This window comes from Alosa sapidissima, chromosome 3, assembly GCF_018492685.1.
Source record: "Alosa sapidissima isolate fAloSap1 chromosome 3, fAloSap1.pri, whole genome shotgun sequence".
In the NCBI taxonomy this organism is placed as follows: domain Eukaryota; kingdom Metazoa; phylum Chordata; class Actinopteri; order Clupeiformes; family Clupeidae; genus Alosa; species Alosa sapidissima.
This window is the reverse complement of record NC_055959.1, coordinates 14,817,655-14,834,432: the sequence shown is the minus strand read 5'-3', so window position 1 is coordinate 14,834,432 and position 16,778 is coordinate 14,817,655. Positions and strand designations below refer to the sequence as shown.

The following is a 16,778-nucleotide window of genomic DNA, read 5'->3' as shown; positions in this document are numbered from 1 at the left end:
TTTTGAAAACCGAATCAATTGTATGCGACCACTCCACAATTAATATAGCAGGAGCTTTGACCAATGATAATGTTAAAGTGGTATTTTGCCGATTAAGCAAATCACCGCTAGAAGAGGTACAGTAGGCTGTAGCCTGTATCATAACAGTGTCCCCCATGCATCATGCACCATTGACAGTCGAAAACAGCATGCCATGGGCCTATTTTATCTTTGGGAATATTATTATAAGTCACATGGAAGAGATACAGTGTAAAATAACTTAAGGTTTTACCTAGGGCTAATGTTTCGCAATTTATCAGATTCATTTGTTTGCATTTTATTCTATGCAATGTGAAGTTATGCAAATGGTAGCCTGGACCACGTGCATTTAGTTTGTCCAGAGAAGACGGGCTCTGGTTTGTCTTACATTCAGTTTCTTTCATTTAGGCCTAGTCTTTTCTGTGTTGACTTTTTTTTTTTAATTACTTTTTTCTACTATATAAATGTAGCCTGTATATGCTCTGATCAAAGCAGACAAGATAAGTCTCATTAATTTATTAATGTGAATAGCATTTCTATATTGTTCATCGATTTAGAGATTCTGCTTGAGTTTGAGCAGTGACTCTGGCAGCACCAACTTCTAGTCGTAAACCGATTTGTTTGTCGTAAAGGAGTTGTTGTCACAGCAACAGAGAGGTACAACTATGGCGAAAGGAGATGAACGTGCAGCTGAGGAGGTCTTAAAAGCATTGGCTCGGCAATTAAACTGTTTAAATGAAGACAACAAAAGCACTAGAAAACGTGCTCTAGAGACAATTAAAAAAGAAACAATCGATAAGGGCTTGTCAAGCGTTGTTTTACAAGAGATTTTCGAGTCTCTCCTGAAATCGCTCTTGAAATGTCTGTCCGACCCTATGGAAAGATGCAGAGAAATCGCCATTCACATGATTGGAGATTTCATTCGTTGTGTTCCACAACCAGAGGACTCTTTGCCTTATCTAATGCCTGCTCTTTCTCAGAGACTTGGTGGAAAAGAAATAGTGGAACCTGCGGAAGAGTTGCGATTAACCATGCTTGAAGTGATTTCTCTAACTGTGGAAGTATGTGGGAACAGACTTGCTCCGTATCTTGAAGATATGGTTAAGATTTTACAACGAACAATCGTCGACCCATTCCCGGACGCAAAAAGAGAAAGTTGTAAATGTACCATCAATTTCGCCAAAACAGTGTCAGGTATGGTATTTGAAGGGAACGCTGTCACTTCCTGCATCACAGGGAGCCACATGGATGCATTGATAAGTTAGCTAGCTAGCTAGCTAGCATAGCTTGCTAGCTATAATGTTATACTGTAACCAGAAAATGTCTAATAAGGGCTGTAACCTAACTTAGCACAACATATTTACGGCTAGTTAGGTACTAAATATTTCATAGAAAAAACAGGTGCTAGCTTGCTAGTTCGTCAGACAATACCAATGTGTGTCAGAGACGGTCCTGTTTCGTAAGCTACCGTAGCAGTGTATAATAACAACATTGGCTAAGTAGACTACATTAGCAGTAGCAGTTCAGTTTGTTGTGGCAGGTGTCTGGTTTCCATGGTGTCGGTAGGACAAGGAGAGCCGTAAAAAACGCTCTGCACATCACTAGATTGGTTTGGCAATATAACATAGTGAACAATAAGCACTGCACAACACATTATTATTTATAAGTGACAGAACTCCAGTGTTGTTACTCTGCCAGTTACAGAGTGTGAAATGTGTTGAATGTTAGAATGGGTCACAGGTGTGTGTTTGCTATTGTTTATCTCTTCAGAGCATTTCCACATGCAGGCAGAGAGCCTGATAAAGCCACTGATGCAGACTATCACACATCAGCACTCGCGCGTGCGGGTCGCAGTCATCGAGGCCACAGGTGCTGTCATTCAGCATGGCACGGGCAAGAATGTAGATGACGTGCTATCCCACTTTGCCCAGAGGCTGTTTGACGACTCCCCCCAGGTACTCATAATCTGGTATAGTGGTCATTGCAGCAGAGAGTATAATCTGTTTGAGATGGATAAACACCCTCTTGTCATTACTCTTTAATTGTTTTATTGCGCATTGTTTACATTTTATTTATCATTTAATAATTAATCATGGTCGCTTGTTTTGTCCTGTCTTCTTTTACATTTGTTAAGTGTATTGAGACCATTGTGCATGGTGATACTGCGCTACAGTATAAACAATAAATTGTTTGATATGTGATAATACATTACCTAGAATGCAGTTCACATTTGTAGTTCATAGCTACATACCTCAATAGCTTTCTTGCATAATAGTTATGCAATCAATATGGCCTGTTTGGATGCCTATAGTCTATACTGACAAATATGTTGTATGTGTGTGTGTGCACGTGATGTGCACGCGCACACGTGTGGGAGGGAGGGAGGGAAAGATGTCCTCTCCAAGTTTATCTAGTCTACCTGACCTGAGAATTTTGAAAGATCACCCGAGTCTTTTATTTTTGCTGGTTTATTTGAATCGAATCTCTTGGCTAGGTACGGAAAGCTGTGACTCTGGTGGTTGGTGATTGGCTACTGAACCTTAGAGATCGCTACTCCTACTTCCACAAGCTCATCCCTCTCCTACTCAGCTCCTACCATGATGAAATCCCCGAAATCAGGTAAAAACTAAAACCACCCAGCCCCCCTCTTAGATCATTAAAAGAGAATTCCGGCTATTTTTCACATGGATCTCTGTTTCTCAACTGAGGACTGTCAGTACGAGACAAAAATGAAAACAATCGGTTCTACTTAGCTAGAGTTGTTGTAGCCAACAGCTAGAGCTGCTACATTCTGGGGGCATGAACAACAACTCGAGCTAGGCAGAACAAATTGTTTTCAGGGTTTTTTCGTACCAACAGTACGTCACCTCGAGAAACAGAGCTTTATATGAAAAATAGTCGGAATTCTCCTTTAAGTTATCCACCAATTCTATTCTACAGAGCTGAAAGATTAGCAACGTATTGTTTTCCATATCCAGGCATAGATTTTGACTGACGTACTGAATGACCTGAGATGTGTTTCCCTCAGACAAATCACGGCAGACCTGTGGAGGCAAGTCGGAGCCCAGTGGGAGAAGGAGAATGAGGACGATCTGAAGGACAAGATGGACTTCCTGTTGACGTCCCCGCCACTCTACCCCTCTGGAGGTAAGACTTCACTTATCACACAAAGCTGTTCTTGGAAACGCTCTCATCTTAGTGCACCGTGTGTGTGTGTGTGGTGGTGGGGTCCTGGAAGTCTGTGGTCCTCACACTGTCTGACGGCCAGCATTTGAGATTTGTGTGTGTATTTTGTAAAACTGGGTCAGATCGAGCATGTTTATCCTTCAGGTGACCTCTTCTGTGACGATGGAATGTGTGTGATGGATGTGTGAGGTGGGGTATTTGTTAAAGGCGCAGTTTGCTGGTTTTTTTTTGTTGTAGGAATGCTTCTAGATCAAGCGCAATGAAGAAGCGCTGAAATAGTAAAACAACAGGGTTCTGATGCTTCTTAAAGGGTGTTTTGGACTTTTTATGTGCACAGTCCATTGACACACACACACACACACACACACACACACACACACACACACACACACACACACACACACACACCAGCTTTGGAAGTGAAGGGGCTGCCAACTGAGCATCACTGGGCCTTCGTTTTGAGTGATGGCACCCAGAGGTACTGGTGGGAGGGCGGACCAGGTAGGATGTGAGGGGGACTGTTCCTGTCGGCCCGGCGGCTGACGCCTTCCCCTGAACCCGTGAGCGAGCAAGGCGTGGCCCCAGGCCCCCTTCTCACACCACCGGCTCGGAGAGGGCGAAGTCATCTGTCTGTGTACAGGTGCTTATTAGCATGTATTAATAACCTTTGTAGCTGGTGTAATGAGCTGGTTAGCTAAGGCCTGGGGCAGAGGAAGCACCTCTCCCAGTCCCAGAAGGGTTGTCTGTCCATCACCTCCTTTAATGAATGAAAATGGATGTTTCTTGTTCTCACACATGAGGGAAATATGCTGTTCAGATGGAGTCTGTCCATCATTCAGAAGCAATATAATATATTGTAGCCATAAACCGTTTCAGCAGAAGTACACTGCATTCTGCAAGCTGGCCTCCTCTGGGCATTTTTTACACAGTTGGTATTTGTTGTGAAGGACTGAGTAGAATCGTTGTAGCCGTTGTTCACTGTATTAACTGGACAGAGATCTCGTCTGCACAGCATATTAGACTCACAGGCATTTAAGGAATCTCTGTCGTTGGGGAGGGCAGGGCAATGCATGCCAGCTCAATGGCTTGGCCCTCTCAGATGGGCAGGGTGATTGAGTGCGTGCAGGGTGTTTGGGTGTGTGTGTGGGGAGGGGGGGGGGGGGGGGTGATTGGAGGGGGACTGGAGTTTTCTGCTATGCATGTACTACACTCAAACACTCCATTCAGTGTAATCACAACCATGGACTGCCTCTGCCTGTCAAATACACATACACACACACACACACACACACACACACAAATACAGAGGACTGTGTGGGCGTGGGTCGGGAGTGTCTCTGCACACACACACACACACACACACGCACACACACTCATAAATCCTTGTGGCCCTCTGCGGTGCGGTTCACACTGTTCGACATTTATCAGCTTGCTCTGCTCTGAAGGGGCCTGTTTAGTCTTGTCAGTGGTGTTTGGTTGTGATTTATCCTTCCTTGTCTCCGTCTCCCTCTCTCATTACAAGGGTCCGAGAGACAGACAGCCTCAAGACAGCACAGCACAGACTGAGACAGTGCAGGTCTCAGAGGACAGGGCCCCTGGTCAGGCAATGGGAAATCCCATTCCTTTCAGTATTGTAGCTAAAACGTACATGCATAAACACACACACACACACACAAACAAACACACCTTCTCTTTTAGAATTACATTGCTCTTAAATAGCATTACATTGCTGGTAAATTGAGGAATACTGTATGTCTGTGTGTGTAGGTTGTAAGTAGTTTTTTCGGTAACACTTTACTTGACGGGTGAGTTCATAACACATTCATAGCAGCTGTCATAAACTGCACATAAAGCTTTCATGACTGTTTCATGAGACATGACTCAACATTCATACCAAACCTTTCATGAATGTGCAAGACAGAACAACGACAACTTGTCAAAATAAAAGTCCAACAATCGCAAAGCAGCATTGCCATTTTTGTTCCAAACCTTCCAAATATGAGTCAGCTGAATGTAGGCTAGTGTACATCGCAGGGTTAAACTCCGTGATTATGAATACTTCACAACTTGTATAGTAAAGTGATATTCGATGTAGACTTCATAAGATATTCATGAAATATTTAAAGGCTGGAAAGATTAAATTAATGGTATCCTTTATGAAATATTGGAAGCAAATTTAAAACCTGAGTTTAACACTGGGAGGTAAACTAGCCTACATTCAGCTGACCCATATTTGTGTAACCTGGGGCATTAATTTAATCTCTCCAGCCTTTGTAAATATTTCAAGAATATCTTATGAAGTCTACATCGGATATCACTTTACTATACAAGTTGTGAAGTATTTGATTGTTGGACTTTTATTTTGACAAGTTGTCATCATTCTGTCTTCCACATTCATAAAAGGTTTGGTTTGAATGTTTAGTCATGTCTCATGAAACAGTCATGAATGCTTTATGTGCAGTTTATAACAGCTGCTATGAATGTGTTATGAACTCACCCGTCAAGTAAAGTGTTACCGTTTTTTCATACTTGGTTTGTGTCAGAACATTTTGTGATGCAGTGCCTTCTGGCAGGTCCAGTACTGTTTACACTGTGGCAGCTCTGTCATAGAAATAACAGTAGTCCAAGTCTTCATTGAACTTGAGTTTAATTGATTCAGAGTGTAATGTCAAGTATTGTTAACGTAACAGAAAACAAGATTTTTACAATGTCTTCAGTACACTGATTGTACATTGCCTGGAATATATGTCATGTTATATGTAAGTGATAATGTATAGAATGCCGGTCATTGTCTGAAAATGAGTCCCGACAGGGTTTCGTCCTGAAGGGACCTATTGGAAATGACCAGCATTCTATACATTATCCCGCTTATTATACGGCTACTTGCCAAAACGAAAAAATAAACTCCACAATATGTCTCTTTACATTTATTGTTACCGTTTCGTTGTGGCTTTTGCTGAGAAACAAATAGTTTGCAACACACACTGAACTTGAATTAAACATTCTTTAGAACACAACTGGTCAACCGTCTACTTTGACTTTTGAATGAAGTTCCAATGCAAGAAGTGACCGGATTACTTGCAATGGAGCATTCTGCTGCATTGTGAAGAGCCTTATAATGAATATATATATATATATATATACCTCTTGTCCTGTGTGTGTGTGTGTGTGTGTGTGTGTGTGTGTGTGTGTGTGTGTGTGTGTGTGTGTGCGCGCGCATCCTGCAGTGGAGCGTCCTGGCCTGGGCTGCCGGGAGCTGGTGGTGAGGAACCTGTCTCGTCTGATGCCGGCGGTGGGCCGGGACATTGGCGACTGGCTGGTGGGCACGCGGGTCAAGACCGCCCAGCTGCTGAGCCTGCTGATGCTGCACGCCGAGGACCACTGCACCCAGCACCTCCAGCCGCTCCTCAGCACGCTGTACCGCGCCTGCTCCGACCCCGAGAGAGACGTGGTCAAGCCTGTAGGTCACTCAGGGGGACGGAGGGAGGGAGGGAGGGATATTACTATGTATTTTGAAGAACTGTTCAAATTTTTTACTCATCTTCAATTTTATGTTATATCTTATTGTATAGCTCTTAGTCTTACGAGATCAAAATCCCATAATTCACTTGGCAAAGATGTCAAATTCAGTCAGAGATGCACACATGGATTTGCAGCACACACACAGTTTTAATGTAATTCAGTGATTACTGGCGAAATGACAGTTGTTGACGCAATACATCGCACAACACAGTTAAACTAATTTCAGCTTTTGAGGTATCGAATAAGTCAATAATGTGTACGCAGCAAAACTTTAACACAACAAAGATCAAATCCATGGGAAAAGAATTGATGCATTCCTGTATGGAATTAAAAAGCCTTTATTGCTTAGCATTTCAACTAAAAGTCTTCATTAGGGAATGCCAGACAAACACAGGTGTGCACATTTAACAGGTAGAGAAAAGTAAGGGTAGTCACATAACCCACAATAAGTCATAAAGACTAAATCCTTGAGTACCATCAGCATTTGATGGCACTCTGTGATCGGAGTTAAATTGACTAGGCTGGTGCAGTCAACACTAAAAACCCTCTTCACACTAGCCCACCAGGACTGTGGCTGGTCTCTCAAAAAATCACGATTAGCTGTTTTGGGGCTAACTTTTAAAGTCAAGGCCCAGCACTGAAGCTTTGCCAAAACCCCCATGCTCCCATGGGGCCTTGCATCCACACAGAAAGCTGTCAGTCTCCCAGCAGCACCTGTGGATTTTTATCAGCGTGCCAGTGACACCCAGGCGATGGCTACGCACACACACGCCGCAACACAAATATTTCACTTATCTGATTTTATTGCCGCCGAGCGGGCCGCTGCACTGCTGACACGACAGGATTATTTTTCGCCGGCGCTCCAAAAAGCAAAGAAAATACACGCTTTCCTCTGATCAAAGTGCCTGTGGTGACCGGGGCGGGTTTGGAAGTTGAACGTCAGGACACACCTGCCCGTCATCGGGGCGTATTGACGACAGCCGCGTCCCTGTCTCCCCGTGCCCGCAGATTGGGGACAAGATCTCAGGGACGCAGCTGGCCAGAGTGGCAGGCGTGGACGCTGGGATGTTGATGAATTCATGTTGAGTTTAGACACAAATGGCTTTCCTGTCTGCTTGCTTGATTCACACCCATATTGTAAGATGGTGTGAGTGGTGATAATTAATCATGGCATGAGAAGAGTTATGACCGTACTCTGAACTCTGCTGTCCAATGCTTCTGGCATGTAGGTCAGTCAGATTCCACTCACCCCAACGAGGGCTGTGTTATGCGGCTCAGGATTAAGGTCTCTTTCAATGAATGTAGTTTTAATGTGAGCCTAAAATGTGTGGATCTTATTGTTTTGCAGTATTTAAATATTGGTTTATTAAGGGAGTATTACTCCACCCTCTCTCCATCTCTGTCCCCCTCTCGCTCTCTCTTTCTTCCCCTCCCTCCCTCTCTCTCTCTCTCTCTCTCTGTCTCTGTCTCTCTCTCTCTCTCTCTCTCTGTCTCTCTTTCTGTCTCTCTAGGCTCTGGAGTCAGCGCGTCTGCTAGGGACGTTTGTAGGTGCGGACGTGCTGCTGAAGCTGCAGCTGGCTCACGTGGAGAGCGCCCTGTCCACCCACCCCTCGGCCCCCTGGACACCCCTCATGGTGCTGGGAGTGGCACTGAGGGGCAGCTCGGCCCAGGCCCTGCGCCCCCACCTCCCGCACATCACCAACACACTGGCACTGCCCGAAGTGTGCCAGGAGGCCACGCAGGTGGGTACGCAGGGTGGGCATTAGAGAGGGACGAGTTGGATAGAGAGATGGGGGGAGAGAGGGAAATAGATGAAGACAGAGAGAATGAGAAGGATTGGAGAGACCGGTGGGGAGGGAGAGAAATGAGAGGGAAAGAGATGAAGAGAGGGAAAGAGATGAAGAGAGGGAAAGAGAGAAAGAGAGGGAAAGAGAGAAAGGGTGAAATGGAGACAGGAAAAGAGACAGCGGGCATGACAAGCTGTGGGTTGCTCTACAGAACTTAGTGGCTTTAAGCTGTTTGCTCTACTCTGGACCATTCTTTATATGTGAACATATATATAAATAGCAGATTTTTTTTCCTTCACTCTTACTTTTTTGCCTAATGTTGTTTGGCAACAGCCTGATGACTGATGTGTGTATATATAAAGCATTCTTTCCTGTTTATGCTTTATGCAACGGTTAGACCAGATGGCAGAGGCTTTCACACACACACCTGTTTGGCTGACGTAGTTGTGTGGGAATCCCTAATGTGATTGGGAGATCTCTCCACACACTGCCAACTCACAGAGGCACAGCGCACCACACACACACACACACATACAGCTGGGCTGACCCACTAAGCCACATCACAACACTGTAGGCATAGAGACAGCATGGAGCTGCCCTCCCTCAGCTCAACAGCTGGCACTCTGGTCAGTAGTGGCATGCACTGGCACTGGCCTTATGGTGAACTGGGGAGCTCCTGAACTGACACGTCACCCTATATAACACCGGAAAACCTGCCACGCGCTTCCTACTGGAGACATTGAAAATGGACTAGGTCCGAAACGTCTGTTGCTCCAGTTTTAGCCTCTGACTTCTTTTGTAACTTTTCGGCTACAATACATATTTTTCCACACAAGCCTTATGTGCGCCTCCTTGTTTCATTACCTTAAGCGACCTGGCACTGGCCATGACAGGCCACCAGCACTGAAGACCCTATAAAAGACCAAAGACCCCCCACTCCCTCCATCTCTTAGTCTCTCCCTCTCTCCCCACTTTCTCCTCCCTCTCTCTTTCTGTTGTTCCCCCGTGTCCTCTATTTATTTTTTCCCCTTGCCCCCCTCTCTCTCCCTCCGTCTTAGTGAGGGATAAAGTGAGGGGTACGTTTAGTCATACTCAGTAAAAAATATCTCCGTGTCAGCAATGTCCTTGCGTTTCCTGATGCCTCCTTTCCTCACACGGATCAAAGCTATAAACGGCCCATATGCTTTTAGGCTTGACTGCATGCCCTTTAGAAGAGAAAAAACACTCCCCAGTACAGTACGGTTGGGGAGGGGGGGGGGGGGTGTTCCTTGCTATTTGCTATTTTTCAAGTCTTATATTTCAGGAGTTTATCTTCTGAAGAGGCCCTCTCTCACACGCAAGCAGCCATGTCCTCCGCTAACCCGCACTTGCTCTGAAAACATTTATTTTTCTAGTGGAGAAAAAGGATCAGAATACCACCGTGTGTGTGGTGTGTGTGTGTGTGTGTGTGCGTGCGCAAATGAGTGAGTTTGTGAAAAACATCCCCATCGTTTCTGTCAGTGGGAGAGGAAACCCCCCCCCACCCTTCCCCCCTCCACCACCACCACCACAGGCTGCAGCCCAGTCCCCCCCCCCACCCCCAGCCGCTCCACATTCCCCGGCCCTTTGATATGAGAGTCTGGCCGCTCCGTGCTCCTCGCGGCTCGGCCCGGCTGAGGGTCTGCTTTGTGAACTGGTGCGCTTGCGGCCCGCGGCTCTGACTCACCCTGGCTCCCCATAACCCGCCGCTCTCTGTGGGGACCGGAGGAATTTCCTCTCTGGCCACAGTAATAATAAGAGCTACTAATTTCTCCCAACCCCTACATGCTTTCACTGACCCTCTGAGTCCCCCCCACATATCAGCACACACACACACACACACACACACACAAACCCCTTTGCCCTTCCTGCATTATTTCAGAAAAAGCCACTTTGAGGTGTCCGACAGTGTCCCGTCCCCCCGAGCTGGTCCCTCACTCCCACACCCCCACCTCTCTGTACCCATAAGGCTTTGCGGCGCTCAAAGAGGGTGTCTGGCGTGTGGTGACAGACGTGGGGAGAACCGGGCAGGACCCAGGCAGTCTCCCACACAGATGCATGTTGACCTCCAGTGCCCTCTGGACGGAGGGAGGGAGGGAGGGAGGGAGAGAGAGAGGGACAGACAGAGAGAGAGAGAGAGAGAGAGAGAGAGAGAGAAGCCACTGCTGAAATGGCACAGAAAGAGGAAGTGGAGTGAAGGAAGGAGATGGGCAGAGAGAGATGGACTTGCACCTGCAACTCAGTGAGAAAAGAGAGAGAGAGAGAGAGAGAGAGGCAACCACAGCAGGTCGCCATTGCATAGCACTACCATAAATAAATACGAATCACATACCTTATGCATTTCGATGCACACATAACAAGTGACCTGCTTTGTACGGTCACCCAAGTGTAAAGCTTGTTGAAGTGATGAGACTTCGGAAAGAAACACCTGCATTCTTCTCTCTATTGCTTCCTCTCTTTATCCCTCTCTCTGTCTGTCTTACACACACACACACACACACAACTCTGTCTATCCCTCGTACCCCTCTTTCTCTCTCTGTCACACACACACACACACACACACGTACCGCAGGTTCCCTGAAATTTACTGCTCACCACATCACACACATTCTGAGCAGAGAGAAAGAAGACGTCTGTTTTCAATATCATCATAACTTGAGTGAGACAAGCAGCTGCAGCAAGAGGAGGGAAAAAACACACACCAGGCCTCAGAATGCAGACTCAGATACCACACTCCTAAAGTAAACCTAAAGACTCGGGAATCACACGCACGCGCGCACATACACACACACACACACACACAGCCTTTGAACTTGACAGAGTTTTGTGCACTTGTGCAAGAACAGCGGTTTGACTTGGACAAAAAGCAACAGAAGGCATAAAAATATAAATAATCTTCAAAGTGGTGGGGAAACGAGGGTCTGGTGGGATTTGTGCCGCGCTGGTCTTGATGATGTGGGGGCAGATAGAGTGAGTGAGTGAGTAACCTCACTCTTTCAACTTGTTATTCCCAAATAAAACAGAGGCCTTCGGAAAAAAAAGAAACAGGCTAATAGTAGGGGAGCAAAAAATAAGTGTGTCTGTGTGTGTGTGTCTGTGTGTGTGTCTGTGTGTCTTTCTGTTTCTGTCGGTCTGTCTGTCTGTCTATCTATACACGCAAGTGTGCGTGTGCTTGTGCTGAAAGTGACGTTATTGAGACAGCTGGCCGCGGTGGGGTACTGGTTGAGGAAAGGTCCTGTGTGTGTGTGTGTGGACATTCCTTTCTGATGCACGGCACCAGGACCTTGGGCTTGTTGGTTATGTTACCTTGGACCGTTGTGTGCCACATTGTTACTGCAACCATCACACCACACATCTGTATTTGTGTGTGTGTTGTTTTGTGTGTGTGGTGTGTGTGTGTGTGTGTGTGTGTGTGTGTGTGTAGAGGAGTGGATTTGGCTCCTGCTGCCTCAGGTAACGGAGACATTTATTTATGAGCGGCAGTTAAAAGAGCTATGTCTCTCACTTAACCTGTGTTAAGACACTGACCCACTCAAGCCCTGCAGCTATGACAGAGAGAGGGAGAGACAGACAAAGAGAGGAAGGGAGAGAGAGAGAGAGGGAGAGAGAGATGAAAAGAAGAGGTGGAGGAGAGTGGGTGGACTTTTGCTTCATCTTGCTTCGGCAAGTGCTGACACTAAGGATTGTCTGCTGTGTGGAGCTTGTGAATACACACACACACACACACACTTGCATGCCTGGCTGTCCTATGTCATACCTCACAGCTGTGTCAAGCTCACCTTGTTCTAAAATAAAAAGAAGGACAGAGTGAGAGAGAAAGAAAGAAAGAAAAAAAAAAAGCACACACAGATCTATACCAACTTCACCTGTGACAGGCCTGAACTGCAGCCGCCTGTTTGTGTGTTTATTTTGATGTTTCTATGGCAGCGGCAGTAGTTTATCAGTGCGAGACAGCAAAGGTCCACGAGGGCACCCTGAAGCGTAGCAGGCAGTGTGGCTCTGGAGAGAGGGACTAAAATTAGGCCACACTGGACCCCCCCCCCCCCCCCCAGCCTGGCCACTCGTTAAAAATCACTGACACGGGTGGCGGGGGGAGCTGGATTGTGTGTTTCTGTATGTGTGTATGTGTCACATACTTCACAGATGTTTTCCCTGTTTCTGGTTGAGATGTGTGTGCGTGTCTGTGTTCATCTATCCATTACAAAAGTAGTCAACATGTAGTCACCCGGTCCACAGGTGTTTGGCCGACTGTAACATTTTCCTCCTATTTGCCTTGAAGCTGGTCAAGGTGTGTGTGTGTGTGTGTGTGTGCATGCGTACGCTCATCTAACCATCGAAAAAGCATGCATGTAATAACACAGTTCACAGGTGTTCACCCTAACGTAACATTTTCCTCTATGTGTGTGAGTGTGTGTGTGTGATTTATCTGTTTGTTTATGTTTGAGTCAGGGCACAACAAACTGTGGTGATTGAGTGAATGAGTTAGTGAGAAAGAGAGACTGACTTACCACTGATTTATCAGCTCCTTTGAAATATTCTACATGATCATCTTTGTGTTTTAAACATGGTCTTTTGTGTGTGTTAATTACATGACTGGAAGGAGTTTCTGCTCCACCAAGTGCTGGGTTGCTGCAGAGAGCAAGCTTGTCAAACTGTTCAGGAGGAAATGGATGGTTGCCTGAGACGGGTGGACACACACACACACACACACACACACACACACACACACACACACTGCGGGACAAGGAAAGCACCTGGAGGCTGCTCTCCCTCAATTCCTAATGACAGGCCAGAGCAAAACAGGAAGTCAGGCCACGCACCCAGTGAGAGCATGGAAATCAGAGCAGCCTGCCGTCTGCCGTCTGCTCTCGCCCGTCCACAAGGATTCAGGCAGCCACAGCCAGAGGGGGGGGGAAGAGGGGGAGAGAAGGAGAGAGAGGTAGGAAAGAGGGTGAACAAGAGAGTTGGAGCTTGAAGGTGACAACAACAGACTGTGGGAGCAGCAGCTGAGGAAGAAGTAGACAAAGAGCAGGAGGGTGGGATCTCTGTCTCTGTCTGACCCTCTCTGTCCCTCTCTCACACATAGTCTCTCTCTCACTCTCTCTCTAATGATATGATTTTTGTACCGTGGGGTGGGGGGGGTGAGGCCACATGGTGTTATAATGCTTTCTTTCTCTTTCTCTCTCTCTCTCTCTCTCTCTCTCTCTCTCTCTCTCTCTCTCTCTCTCTCTCTCTCTCTCTCTCTCTCCCCCTGTCAGGCTGTGTATCTGGAGCAGGTGCTGGAGTGTGTGGATGCACTGCTGGATGTGTGTGCTGGAGACTGCAGTGCTGTCAGCCTGCAGCTGCTCAAGGTGCTCATCACTGTGGAGAGCCTGGCCACAGAGCAGGAGATCAGAGACCGGGTATGATGCGCGCGCACACACACACACACACACACACACACTCGCACAAACAAGGCCACACACGCTTGTATAAACAATTGCACACACAAACTTATGAACACAGACACACATACAGACCTGGCCACACACACACACTCACTTGCTTGCACACTTCCTCACACTTGTCACATTGCACATCACATCACATTCATAACATTTGAAAATAAGCAACCAGCACCAGAATGTGATAATAACTATCATGCAGTTCTGCAGTTCTGAATTCTGATGAATTCTTCTGAAACCAGTTCAAACCTTTTAGAAGCTCCCGCAGCTCTTGTGAGGCATTCTGACATTTGGGGGGGTCGTTGCCGGTCGTTTTGACATTGTGCCTGCTGGTCTTGAGAACCACCCAGACACTGACGAAGCGCCCGCTGGTTTGACATGCCGCCCGCTGGTCTTAAGAACCACCACATCTAGACATCCCAGGGCTCGTTACCCGCTTGTTTGATGCACTGCCCGCTGGTCTCGACAATCATCCCGACAAAGCCAGGCCAGGCCAGGACGTCTTTGCTCAGCCCACTCATTAGTCACCGTGGCCCAGACATCTGCTGTGGCTGCCTCTCGGGAGGCCACATTACCCACAATGCTCCTCTGCTGTCTCTCTTGGTCATCCCTCTGGTTTTTATGCACAGGAGCTTCTACTCTTTTCTCATGTCTCTTTTTGTGTGTGTGCGTGTGTGCGTGTGTGCGTGCGTGCGTGCGTGCGTGCGGTGGATCTGGTGGGCTCTGTGAGGAATGCAGTGAGTCCAAGTGAGTTCAAAGCCTGTGTGCAAGCAGAGAGGAACAGTGCAATTACCTACTTACTTACTGTTAGCGCAAGAAATTGTAGCTTTCGAGTGGGACTTAAGAGCTGGTGGAGGGGGAGAGGAAGGGTGGGAAAGCACTACAGCAGGTACGTGTGGGTGTGTTGATGTTTATGTATGTATGTGTGTGTGTGTGTGTGTGTGTGTGTGTGTGTGTGTGTGGTTGTGTGTGTGTGTGTTTATGTTTATGTGTGTAGATTAACATCATGCCCCGTCATGTAACATTGACACACCCACACACACACACACACACACACACGTATGGTTGCCAGGGCAAACAATGTGCATATAAAACGGAATCTTATAAACCTGCACACTGGTTTATGGCAATGTTTACCTCATATAATGTCCAGGAATAGTATGGCATGATACAAACTTCCCACACTCTCTGTACTCTAACCATTAGCCTCGTCGTTCGCAAAGGGTCCATCACAGAAGACACACACACAAACACATTTAAAATACTTTTCCATGCAGTCATGCATATACTTAGTCACACACACACACACACACACACACACACACCAGTGAAATGCTCAGAGCCACCATTACGACAAGCACCAACACACCCCCTGGGCTTGCTATTATGCGGTTACAGAATGAAAACATGCACAGGAGAAGAGACAGACAGAGAGGGTGAGTGTGAGAGAGACAGACAGATGGATGGATGGAGAGAGTGTGTGTGTGTGAGAGAGAGAAAATAAAGCAATGCATCTAGTCTAAACAGCGTCGTCCCAGACTTCTCCCTTTCCGTGGACAAATCACAGGCCTCTGGCCGAACGGGAAGACCAGGGGCGCCGTCCAGCACCTGACCGCAGAGACACTCAGTCAGACAGACTGTGTGTGTGTGTGTGTCTGTGTGTGTGTCTGTGTGTGTGTGTGTCTACACTGTACACTACGCATGGAGAGGGACCCGTGGAGTGAGTACTCACTGGGAGTGGACAGCTGGTTTTAACCTTATTAATCTTCCCCGTTTGCCTTGGCAATGTTTACCTTGGGATGGCTTCGCCAGCGACACCCTTGTAGCTGCGAAAATGAGGAGAGAGAGAGAGAGAGAGAGAGAGAGAGAGAGAGAGAGAGAGAGAGAGAGAGAGAGAGAAAGAGAGAGCCTGATGAACAGACCCAGTTGACCTTTGCTGTGCCGGACGTGGATGCGCCTCCACAGAGAGAGCGTTCCAGTATTCCCAGAAAATGCCCAGTCGCTTCCAATCAGAGAGAGGGACTGTGTGTGTGTGTGTGTGTGACTCAGCTCTGTGTAGACGGGTAGACGGGTGGACTGTGTGGTGTCTGTGTGTGTCTGTCGGCGACAGAACCACAAGCAGGGCCACGCGGCCCTCGGGTCATTTCCTGTCCAGTCCAGACAAGCGTCTATTTACCCTCCTCGGCCCTCCACAGAAAAGCTTTTCCCACTGAACTCTCTCTGTCTCTCTCTCCATACATACATACACACACACAGATGCACAGATATGTGCATTCACACATGCACATTTGAACTCTTGCACTGATCCACACATTCTCACACACACACACACACACACACACACACACACACACACACACACACACACACACACACACACACAAACACTCTCTAAGACTGTCATTGCTCACTCTGAGATTTGACTCCACATTGAAGTCGTGTGTTTTTGCGCCTTTGCTTGTTTATTTTTGGCTGAACATGTATGTTTGAAGTGCAGTTGTGTAGCACAGGAGTGTTTCTCTTTCCACTAGACTGTTTATGTTTCTTAATGAAGCTCGTGTGTGTGTGTGTGTGTGTGCGTGTGTGTGTGCACGTGTCGATGCAACACACACGTCTCTCTTCCTTTCATCTCTGGTGTTTGTGTGTAAAATGGTTAAAAAAGATCTTAATGCTTTGTTGGTGTTGCACATGTAATGTATATTGACATTGAATGCATATACATACATGTTGAAAAATTACTGTTTGTGTTTTTACTGCTGGTTCACACAGTCCATACATGTATGCTATGCCACCACAACAAATT

At 46.8% G+C, this 16,778-nt stretch overlaps 1 protein-coding gene across 1 annotated transcript in view; it reads left to right on the top strand.

Annotated features, from left to right (window-relative positions):
- The first annotated feature begins 648 nt into the window (after nucleotides 1-648).
- LOC121705052 (dynein assembly factor 5, axonemal-like) overlaps nucleotides 649-16,778 on the top strand; it is a 31,755-nt gene continuing 15,625 nt past the window's right edge. The window contains 7 exon segments of the mRNA XM_042085769.1: nucleotides 649-1,212; nucleotides 1,789-1,973; nucleotides 2,513-2,637; nucleotides 3,047-3,165; nucleotides 6,432-6,664; nucleotides 8,238-8,468; nucleotides 13,790-13,933. Of these exon segments, the coding sequence (XP_041941703.1) occupies nucleotides 684-1,212; nucleotides 1,789-1,973; nucleotides 2,513-2,637; nucleotides 3,047-3,165; nucleotides 6,432-6,664; nucleotides 8,238-8,468; nucleotides 13,790-13,933 (1,566 nt within the window). The 5' untranslated portion in view covers nucleotides 649-683.